Source organism: Neofelis nebulosa, chromosome 12 (assembly GCF_028018385.1).
Source record: "Neofelis nebulosa isolate mNeoNeb1 chromosome 12, mNeoNeb1.pri, whole genome shotgun sequence".
Taxonomy (NCBI): Eukaryota; Metazoa; Chordata; class Mammalia; order Carnivora; family Felidae; genus Neofelis; species Neofelis nebulosa.
In genome coordinates this window covers 83,131,196-83,143,328 of record NC_080793.1, presented here as the reverse complement: position 1 = coordinate 83,143,328, position 12,133 = coordinate 83,131,196, and the positions used below count along the sequence as shown (strand labels likewise).

General features: G+C 40.1%; 1 protein-coding gene across 3 annotated transcripts in view; it reads right to left on the bottom strand.

Moving 5' to 3' along the window:
- Positions 1-12,133, bottom strand: part of PTAR1 (protein prenyltransferase alpha subunit repeat containing 1) — a 50,844-nt gene that overhangs the window by 38,463 nt on the left and 248 nt on the right. For 2 of the 3 annotated variants that reach the window (XM_058695740.1, XM_058695742.1), the window contains exon 2: positions 3,169-3,338. In XM_058695740.1, coding sequence (XP_058551723.1) covers positions 3,169-3,338 — 170 coding nt within the window. Of the gene's footprint in view, positions 1-3,168; positions 3,339-11,761; positions 11,803-12,133 lie in introns of those variants that run through there. The other variant, XM_058695741.1, reaches the window with a different exon arrangement.

Genomic DNA, 12,133 nt, shown 5'->3' with positions numbered 1-12,133 from the left:
GATAATTACATCTGTCCAGACGAGAAGACAGACACGAAGAACGGAAGACGGCTGTTGAAGAGAGAGTGTGGCTCTGGGTAGAGGCCGTGAGAAAGAGGGAGCAGCACAGGAAAATGACGGATGGGCACCCTTGGACACACACTGCAGGACTGAGCTCCACTCGGTCACAACGCCGGGACTTCTCTCTTCCTTTTTGTTTCTGTCACAGATTTCTCAAAAATCAGAATTACAGTATCGTTCCATTCCCAGACCAAATATGGCTACTACTGCAGCAGACTTTTAAAAACCGGCACTAAGTAATTAACAGGGAGGCTGTGATGGCTCATTCTGGTGTTAATGTTAAACCGACTGGCTACAGGGTGCCCACGTTAAATGCTCTTAAACATTATTTCTGAGCGTCTGTGAGGGTGTTTAGCATTTAAATCGGTAGGCTCCATCAAGTAGACTGCCCTTTCCAATGTGGGTGAGCATCATACAATCTGTTCAGGGGTATTTAGTGTCCTGTCTTTTTGCTTCCTGTCTGCTTGAGCTGGAACATCACCGAATCTCCTCTGGCCTTTGGACTGGCATTTAAAACCACTGGCTCCCCTGGATCTGAGGTCTTCTGACTCAAACTAAATTTTACCACTGGCTTTCCTGGGTGTCCGGCTTGAAGAAAGCAGACTGCGGGACTTCTCAGCCTCCATAATCCTATCAGCTAATTTGTCATAATTAATCTCTATATATAACATATTCTGGTGGTTTCTTCAGAGAACTCTAACCAGTACAGGTGCTTTGCAAACATTTAAGGAATTCAGCACAAGAATGAGAACATGAATTCAGTTTGGTTAAAAAGAAAAAATTTATCCCAAGAATAAAGGTCACCTCCAGTTGCAGAATACATTCCCCAGTGATGCCTAGGATCTGGGCTTGATCACTCACACAGATACTGACATTTCTGAAATTCTTTCAGCTTTCTTCACTTGGTGCTTTTTATGTATGTTTTCTACAAAAACAGTTTTAAAGGTACAGCATTTTCACGAAATAACTGATTTTTCCTAGTATTTTTTACTTTTTTTTTTTTTTTTTTTAAGCAAGACTCACCTTTGTGTAGTAACTGCTTCAGTTGACAAGTTTGGTAGAATTCTCTGGTAGTCAGCATTACCAGGTATCTTTTCCTGTCCTATCAGAAACTCACTTCCATATTTTTATTCTTAACACAATATACAACCTGAGTACTGTGTGATACCACACTACACTATGCTGTCACCACCCACCAAAAAATGAAATTCAAAACTGTTTCCATGAGGATCTGAGTGAGGATAATGTCATGTTGGTTCTGTCCTCATGCACAGTGGCACCAGAATTCGAAGGTTAGACGCTAGCTATTCGTGTGATGAGCTTAACCATTTGATTCTGCCTGGGTCCTCTTGGACCTTTCCTCACTTCATGAGGAGATGTGGCAAAGCCCGTAGTACAATAGTATCTGAGAGACAAGACACAGGGAGACGGAGAGAAGGACCTGGAAGGCTCCAGGGAGACGGCAGGCTGGGCCAGCACACATGAATTGGCAAAAACTAATGATCTGAAACAACATTAACAGAAGCCTTTGGCATTTCAAAATTCAGACTGCTTCTTCTCCGCCACACGAGCATCATTCTGTCTCCCCTCTCCCCAAGCTAGCTATGTACTGGCTCGATTATACATTTTTGTTTGTCAGAACATACACAATACAGCTGTGTTTGGCAAAAAATAACCGGATGGATTCACATGGTGTTATTCTGTACCTTAATGTTACTGAAAGCTACCACAGGTTTCATAACCATGCTATCCATCTACTTAGGGCGATGGAAGGCAGAATGAAATAGGGCCCAACAACTGATAAATACCCTTACCTTTCAATTTATGCCTAAACTCAGACCATTACGCTTATGCCACAAACCTCAACTATGCCATAAACTTAGGCAGAGCCTTAAAAGTAAGAAAAATGTATCAGAGGACTAGTTGAATCAACACAAGAAAACTCAAACTATTTCACATTAAATCTTCAAATCAGATTCCTTTTCTATTGGTCTAAACAGGGAAAAGGGCTATTGGGACAGTCCTTTAAGGATGAGGCTGAGAGGAATACAAGGAAATCAGTATGTCATACCTTTGGCAACATTCCACAAGGAGGCTGTTTTTCACCTGACTGTAAGCTTCTTGCGTAAAGGGAACATGTATTACTCACCTCTTTATCCCCACAGTACTTAGAACAGCCTCTGGTATGAGTAGGCTCATGGTAATGGCTACCAAGCTGGTAATTAAAATTCTCCAGGAAACAAAGTTCTTATTCAAAATTAGCCTCCAGGCGTATTGAGCACTTCTGAAGGTACTGCTGTATTGGAAAGGGGAAGGTACCACTCTATACAGAAAGGGGCAGCTTCATAAAAACAGTCGAGAACACAGTCTTGGATGACTCTTTTTTTTTTTTTTAAACCTAAAAAGTAAAGGGGATTTGTGCACATGGAGGCTTAATGTCACATATGGGGGAAAGCTAGGAAAAGAGACCAGGCAGGATGAACAGAGAGTGTCCCATGCAGCAAAGAACTGTGTCAGAGGAGCAAAAGAAGTGAATTCTGGGACCGTTTTCTTTTGCTTCTATCAGCAAAGGACAGGATACAGAGGGCCGAAGCTCAAATGGGATTCAAAGCACAAGAGCGCCTCCGTAAATCACTGAGCTGGTTCACAGTATAACTACCACCAACACACCTCCGTTATCTCATTTGGTCTGCCACCAAAATGAGTTCTAGTGCTTACAGAGTTACTAAAGGATTACCACCCGAGAACCTGAGCTTGTACTAGAGTCTTCCTTAGTACTTTTCAAACTTCTTTAGCCACAGGATGTTTTCTTCAAATAAAATTTTACAAAGAGGCCTGATGTATAAACAGGTAAAGTCGGAACTCCTCTGATTTACTGCCCAGGTTGCAGTAGGTGGCCCAGAGTCCTGTAGCACTTTCGACGCAAAATTTGAAAACTACTGATGGGTCCAAACTCCTCATTTGACAGAGAGGTTAAGCTGCTGCCCAGGCAGTGAAGGAAAGAGCCAGAACCAAAATCTAGGAATGCCAACACCCAAAAAGGGTTCTTCGCCGGGTATTCCATGCTGTTTCTAAAAAACAAAAGAAGAGGACAGAGTTCATACTTACCATCTTTGTTTAGCCATTGCTTTCTTGTTCTGTACAAAAGGAGCTTGTTGTGGACATACGGTAGGAGGAACTTGACACACCAGCTTTCCACACCAAGTTTGTTTTCTACCAGGACTATGGGACTCCGGTTATACCTTGCTTCAGGACATGGGATCAGACCAATCTCATCTCTGAATATGTAAAACATAAAGAAGAATTAAAGATAAGACTGCTAGCTTTTCAAATCCTCCAGAGTATTAAAAAGAAAAGCAACATATTTCCCTCTCTTAAAAATAGTATTTAGCTCACTTGCTGGATTAGTAGACACTAAAAAAAAAGTTTTTTAATACAGACTATAGTACAGGAAAATTAGTATGCTGACTCCCCATCGACAGAAATGAAAACTGGTCTAATCTTTGGATGGAAATATGAAAACGTCTTTCAAAATTTTAAACTGCACATACTCAACCCAGTGATTCCACTGCTCAGAAGTTATCCTAGGCCAAAGTATATCAATGGGATGTTTATTGCAACATTGCAACACAATTGCAAACAATCTAAATTGTGTCAACATAAGACAGAAGAATGTGGCTTATCCATGTGGTAGAGATGTACAAAAATGAGGCAGACTGGCATACACTGGTTTGGAAAGGATGCCAAGATCTGTGAAACCAGAAGAAGAGCAAAATGCCCAACAGTGTATGGCACAAAGCCTTCTATATATATATATATATATATATATATATATATATATATATATATATATATATATATTTTTTTTTTTTTTTTTTTTTTTTTTTTTTTTAGAAGAAGAATCCCAAGAAATTTGGGGACAAATAATTTTATTTTAATACAGTTTAAATTTCCTAATCATTTGAATGTATCATTTCTATTTTTTAAAAATGTCAACAAATGTACTTGTGGGTCGCCTAATAATGTATGAGCAGAAACAAATTATCAAAAGACGTTATCTTGTCAGTGAGACTGTGGGCCTCTTCTTATGATCTTTTATACGTTATTAATAAACAAAAAAATAAACACACACTGATAAATGTTGCTGAAACAGAAAATACATTTTAGAACTGATCATTTGCATTTAAGGTGGCATCTTCTTTCAAACCACTTCAACTTAGTTGAAAATTTACATTTGAGGTGGAGATTTAATAAACAGAATGTACAGCCACTGACTTACATAGGAAACGAACCAGCAAGCATAAAAATGGTTTTGCAAAACCTGCACATGCCTTTCAACTATAAACAAGTTATGATAACTGGCTACATTAAAAAAATAGAAAACTGGTTTTCAGAGCTTATGTATGACATTATCTATTATGTCCCTGGGATTCCCCGACCAAGAACAGAGTAGTATGACAGATGCAAGAGGGGGAAACATGTTCAATTACAGGTTATAAGAAAAGCCCTCTTTTTTTGTTAAACTGGCGGGAGGCTATGGAACTAAAATAAAATCCTTCCTGGAAACTCTAAACTGGAGAGCAGAGCGCAGAGGTACGCTACTTTCAGTAGAAAGTAGCTTCCTTAAGGACAGAGGGATACATCAATAAACAAGGGTACTCTACGGGTTAAGTTACTAACCATTCTTTCAAGGTGATTTAACTTAAGGTAGATTTTGAGACCTAAGGCTTTTTTTGTCCTGACCACTGGTCCAGTTGATTCAGAAGTGTGCTGATATACTACGTCGGAACTATTTAAACATTTTCTGATACTGGGTACTGTGTTAGGTTCTGACAATGCAAAAATGAATAAAACAAGGTGGACCCAGACTTCATAGTGCTGACAGTTTTGATGGAAATGGTATCAATATCTATAATAAAATGCTACCACTGTGCCACTCCAGTGGTATAAAGAAAGTGCTGTGAGAAGAACTAAAGCAATGCTGAGAGCACACCTGAGCTCCTCATCCAGTATTCAAAAATGTTTTTGCATTTGTGTTTGGTTAATGTAAAATCTACCTAATCCGCTATTAGGATAACTAGCCACATCCAGAGCTATCCCTAATACATGGCTGAATCTCCGGCATTTTCTGGTTTTCAGGTTTTACTATATAAAGTAGAACATTTAAAAATTAAACTAGAATTACAGTAAAACAAAATAAACTCACCATCATTATTTTAAGGAAGTCTGATCTCTGAGATCTAATAACCACTTACAACACTTCGAAGAACTGCAGAAGTCAACAGTACAAATGCCAGAGTAACAGGAATAAAAGAATCCTATATTCTGGGTACATCTGGGGGGGGGGGGGTAAATTCGCCATGTAAAAACCTGCCTTGCTCATTATTTATTCCAAAAGTAAAATGCCCAATTAATAATCCGGTACCTAAATGAAAGGACAGAGCCATTTGCACAAATAAAAAAACACACTTCTTTAGTTGGGTACCATTCTCCCAGGAAATAATTTTTAAAAACAAGAATGCCCTGATACTGCAGATGCGCAGTAACTGCCGCCGAAAGGCCGGTTATTGTGAACTTGAGGAATAACATTCAAATCAATCGTTTTCAAAGAATATCACTTCTTGACTCTCCAAAAGAACATTATATCTGATTTCCTTCTTTTTAAAAAAAATTTTTTGACCTTGATTTATTTTTGAGAGACAGAGAGAGGCAGAACATGAGCAGGGGAGGGGCCGAGAGATGGAGAGACCCAGAACCCGAAGCAGGCTCCAGGCTCTGAGCTGTTCAGCACAGAGCCCAAAGACGCGGGGCTCGAACTCACAAACCCCGAGATCATGACCAGAGCCAAAGTCAGACACTCAACCGACTGAGCCACTCAGGTGTCCCTGATTTCCTTCCAATGCAGAGGGCCTAAGTCCTAGTTTTCATTTGGCCTCTACCGACCTCACTTTTCCTCATTTGTAAAATGGTGGAATTGCATTACATCTCTAAGGGAAATGGACTGCTAGGTCTCATTCAGCTTTCAAATTCTGACTGAGAAACCTGACACTTATTCTCATGTAAGGAGAATGAAAATGGCTACATCGGGGGAGCGAACATTAAAAGAGAGGTAGCAAAAGCACTCGATCTTCCAAGGTCCAGGGTTCTCGCTACCCTCTGGTCCACCTCTAACAGTCCAATGTGAATGTGGCAAGTCACTGGTCATCAGTTCCCTCATCTGCAATACAGGAATAACAACGCCTGCTAGGAAAAGCAAACACAAGGTAAAGTATGTGGTAAGCTATAAAGTGACAGGCAAAGATGAAGCGTATTATCTTTAATTCAGTAGAGCCTGAGGCCAAAGAGAAAAGTTACTCGATTAACAGATGGGAAGCTGAAGCAAAAAAGTTAAGCCTTTGTCATTATTCGACCCTAAAATACAGTGCTTTGCTGCTTTCTAAAAATATAACATGTACTTTAGAAAGATAGGTAGGTCAGTAAGCTTCCAAGTAACAGTGTGTTTGACTTCAGACTTCTTCTATGCTGAGTCCCTGAGGTCATAGTCCACTTTTTTTTTTCAGACAATTTGGAATAGGATTCCAGAATCATTTTAAAATTGGAAGGGACCTCATTCCCCCAGTGTCTCATTTTATCAGACAAGGAAACTGAGGTCCACTGAGGTTAAGATGATCACCCAAGGTCACATGGCTAATGCTAAGTTAAAAATCTGGATCTCTTAATAGTTAGCCCAGAACCCATGATGTTAATGATAAAAACATCAGTGAAAGCAAGCAGAATTTAGATTAATTCCTTCCAGATTTCTGGGAAGATTTCTGGCTATTTAAATTCTAATTTCGTACTCAAGAAAAGTTAGAAAACTCAGGGGCAAAAAATAAACTAAAAGTCTTGTCATCCCTCTACACTACTGTTTGGGAATGCATTTTTTTTCTAAATGTTTCACAGAAGTGGGATTATAGTGGGCATACTCTCCTATAATCCTCTTTAAAAACAACAGTTCACATTAAACATTTTCCTACAGAATTGATTTTTATATATTAATATAAATGGTTGCAATGAATGTGCTATAAATATTAAATACAACTCCAGTTACTTCTTTGTGAAATAATGTTATAAGAGAAATCTCTGACTCTTTCACCACCACCAAATTCCAGTCTTTTTCAGGTTTCTGGCAATTTAGATTCCTGGTGTTTAACAAGCACACTCAACACCTGTGTAACCAACGTCATAGGATTTTTAAAGACATAAAGGTTTGGAATGGTGAAAAAGTTCTAATACTAAAGAGATACCACGAAGCTCACTTTTTAGGTTACCTTCGAAGGCTGCTCCAAAAAAAGAGCAAAATGGAATGTACCAACATATTTACTTGAAAAGATCATCCACAGCATGGTACAGCTTTCTAAGTGCTTCACTTCACAATGGGGATCCACTGGCTTCCAGATGAAGTTCAAGGTTCATATAACACGGACACTGACTTTGTTCCTGATGTTTGGACAGCTTCTCTTGTCTGCACTTTTTAGAAACACCCTCAATTAGAGTAGGCCCACATATTATTTTCAAAAGTAGTATCACCCAGTTTCCCTTTTAGGTGGGAAGAACGGTCCCCAAATACTAAACTGATCCTGTAACATGGAGCGACCACACAGAAAACAAGCCCAAGGATTCTGGAAACGGTACAAATCTTCTTAATCTAATAGTCATTTTGTTATTTCTTTACCCTGGAAATCCTTCCTAAATGACTAATAGGAGAATTAGTGAAATATCTAACCCTTTCATATAGACAATTAAAACTACCATTGATTAAATCAAGATGTTTCAGAAACTTCATAGGCTTTCTCAATTCTAAAGAGTACTAATTTCACATATCACTTACTGGACTTATTTTTAAAACAGCTACATAAGTTGTTATTGTTTATTGAGTGTTCATTATGTGTACTGCTCTGTGTTTGGTTTTACATAAACTATTTCATTTGTTTCATACAATAATCTCATAATGCGGAAATTTTAACCCTTCTTTATAAACAGTCTTGTCTAAGTCTACCCAGGTACTAACTGACAAGCCAAGATTCAAATTCAAACTTTTACAACTATACTATTATTTAAAGAAACACATAAAAAATCAAGTGTAAAAAGACAATTAGGATTGTGGTTTCCTACTCTTCAGCTCAACTTACAGATTTGCCTTTCCTTACTACTCCATTACTCAAAAATTTCCACTGGGGCCTCTCCACTGCCGATGCAGTGTATTTTCCCTGACCCAGCTCTTATCTATCCCTCATGTCTCAATTTAATTGCTATTTCCTCAAAAGAACTATCTTGAGCTTCAAATATAAATTAGTCCCCTCTGTTATTATTCTTTCAAATATACTTCTTTCAGGCTCTTCCCATAATCTGTGTGGTTTGTTCCACTGGGCTAAGGACCATGTGTGATATGTTCACCAACCTTCACCCCACTCCTAGACCTGCACACCCAGGAGCTAGAATTCTATCTGTGAAATACAGGTGCTCTTTTGCTGAATGCATACATGGAATGCAAGAAATTAAGTCAAGGACTTCCATAATTTGACTCTACCGTATCTTTTCTATCACATCTTGCTGCTTCAGGTTAATTTCTAGTTCCATGTGGAGGTGGCTCCCTCTCTGAAACTATAAATCCTGCCAGCCTTCAAAGTTCAGCTCAAAGCCCACCTCCCCTAAGGCCCTTGGCCTAGACATACGAAGCCTTCCTTCTATGTCTAATACACTCACACAGCACTTGCTCCCCATGCTGCTAGCCCAGCCTTTACCACTAACTGCTCTGCCGTAAATCCTAATTTACTATTCACGCAGGTGGGTCTTCGTCTCTATCTAGAGCTACATTGTGCAATACAGTGGCCACTGGGCACATACGACCCATGGGTAAGTCAAACAACATTAAATACCATTTAAAATTCAGTTCCTCATGCACATTAGCCACATTTGAAACATTTTATAGTTACACATGGCTAGTGACTACCACACTGGACAGCACAGAAACAGGGCAATTCCACCATCATAGATATTTCTGTGCCTTGAGTATGAGAACTATATTTTATACTTCTTCCTATCTATACCATGAGGATACTACCTACAGCATCTCATAAACAGTGAGAGTTCAATAAATATTTTAAATATTAATAAAAAAAAATAACTCAGTAGATAATAAACCTTTGACATGACCCTAATTACGCCATAAACATGTCTTCCACGTTAGCAAAGGTCTATACATTAAACTATTGTTAGTCCCTGGGTCAAGCCTTCAGCTGTTTTCCAGTGGTATTCTCTAAGAGTCAACCATACAAATAACATTTCTATGGTATTTTTCAGTTTATGAAGTACCTCACATTCATCATTCAGTTGGCCAGTACAGTTTTCTGAGGAATACGGAAATTCAGGTTAAATCTAGTATCTACCAAGTGGCAGATAAGGGCCAGACACAGCGTGAGGTGATTTTCCTGTGTTCTCATCAACCTCACCAAATCAAGAGGAAACTGAGGTTAACAGGGGGTAGGTAACCTATCCACATCCAACTGTAACAAAATCTACATCTTAACCAATGCATGTTCGACTCCTCCTGGGAAGCATTCTTACAGAAACAAAGTCAGTATGTTTAATGGAGTGGATGTTGTCGAATAAAATTACAAACTATCTTGTGTTTGAAGAAAAAAGAAAACAGAAAGTAAAGAGAAAAACTTTTCTTGGTAATACGGAAAAATATAGTTAGGTACTAACTTTCAAGATAAACAATGCCTTTCCCCCCCCCCCCCCCCCCTTAACCAGAAATACAGCCTGTTTATTCTGGAAGTGAGAGGGATAGATTACGGGAAGAAGTACAGGCAATTTTGAAAAATCCAAATCAAACATTCTGAAAGAATCTGCACAGTAATACTACTGAAAATATCATTAGTGTAGGAAACATATACTAAAAAATAGCTGAGGATTAATATTAAGCAATGAGTTATTTCAATTCTTCAGGCCTATACTATGTATCATCATTTCAAGTTATTTCAATGCTCAACTTATTTCAAACTATTAAATCTTGAATGACCTAAGTGTTTATTGATAATATTAAATCTGGCACTGATAGAAAGCGTATTAATGAGATTTCACCATTAAAAATAAGATTGGGGGCATCAAAGTCCTTAATGAGTTTCAGTAAATAGGACCCAGAAGAACGGAGATGTGCTCCAAACTGCACTGTCTCAACCCACCAAGCCAGTGAACGCTCAATCTCAGTTTCTTCAAATATAAAACACCGATGTGCTTTTTAAATCTACCACAGAGAAGAGAAACTACTGTACTTGTTAGACTTCTTTCTAATCTCTGCTACAATTTCTTCAAGAAAAACAACATCATTGATGAGAAAAGAGGCCCTTCACTTATCCAACTTTTTTTTTTTTTTTTGAGGTTGTCTCTTATTTACACCCAAGCTCTCATTCACGAAAAGGGACTGAAAGACTGATATACAAGGCATCAAAGCATTCTTCAGAAGACCCAGGACCCACTATGGTGACTGCCAGGAGATCATTCCCAACACTCCCTCAAAAAAAGGCAGCAGTCACAAGGGGAAAGGAAGTGGACGCTGTCAGAGGCAGCAGGTGCGTTCTGAGGCCAGCAGCCTTTTGTTTTTAATGAGGCGCTGTTACGGTCTCCAATTGTATGCCACAAGGGAGCAAGACATCTGAGGGCTTCTTAATTTCTAGAAGCATCATTTAGATGTAGGTCGGCTACCTTCTTTAGGCAGAAAAGCTTAAGGGTGTCGGGCTTAAAAGGCTTAAAAAGAGTAAGTATTCATGTGTCCCAGTTTAAAAAATAAATTATTAGGGGAGCCTGGGTGGCTCAGTGGGTTAAGCATCCAACTCTTGGTTTCAGCTCAGGTCACGATCTCATGGTTCATAGGTTCCAGTCCCGGACTAGCCTCTGCGCTGACAGTGTGGAGCCTGCTGTGGGTTCTCTCTCTCTCACCCTCTCTCTGCCCCTCCCCAACTCATGCGTATGTGCGCTCTCTCTGTCTCTCTCAAAATAAATAAACTTAAAAGAAATAAAATAAACAAAATATTAAAAGAAAAACCCCACAATTAGAAAAAGTGAAAATACAGTAATATAAAACTGGATTCCATGACTCTTTCTTTTGGTAGGGGAGGGGGCAACGAGAGAAGGGTGGTAATTAAACACTCTTGCTTCTCCCGACTCTTCTGTATACTGTAGACATTTCTTTTATTAGCTTCCTTTTTCGCTCGTTACATGAAAGCAGAAGTGTCAGAAAGAATACAGTGTCTTCTAGTATCTTCCCAGAGTACTCCAAGTACCATGAAAAGGAAGGAGGGAACAATACGTGTGTCAGCCCTGTGGTGTCCTACTTAAAGAGGGCAGCAGTGTCAGGATAAGAACAGAGTGACTATGTTCCCTGTAACTATGAATCAGCTAACGCTACAAAGTGTCAAGTTTTCATCCACTTTACACCAGACCCATCCGACACCTACCGAAGCTACACTCCTGAAAATGCCCTGATCACCTTCAAAGCAGGATGTTTCATCCGAGTCCTTCCACAACCTTGGGACAAGTGAGGCGAAAGTCAAAAGCAGCCTCAAACTACCTTTGGCTAGGAAGCTGAGGGTTTTCTGGTCCACTGAAAATAAGACGATCGGTGACACTGCCCCCCCCCCACCATGGGTCCGGGACGAACCTCAAAGAGTTGTATTTACAAAGCATCTACAGAGCCACATTGTGTGTGCCCGTGTACCTTCCGCGGATGCAGGATGTGGACACACGGGTGAAGTCCTTCGAGTTGCAAGAACTCCTAAGGAAGGGGTGGAAAGGAGGGCGAAAAAAGTCGCTCCGTTGATTTTCCGAGGTCACTTCTAGGGACTCGCCCGCGACCGCGTTCCGGTAGCCGCAAGCGGGCCCTGCGGCGGCCGCCAACACTCTGGCCCCGACCTCGCTCGGTCCCCTCCGGCGAGGGGCGCGCGGGCCGGGACCTGCCCCTTAGATATCAGCTCGCGGCTCGGCTCCGCCCCTGCCCGCCCCCGAAGACCCCCGGGGGCGACCGAGGCGGCGG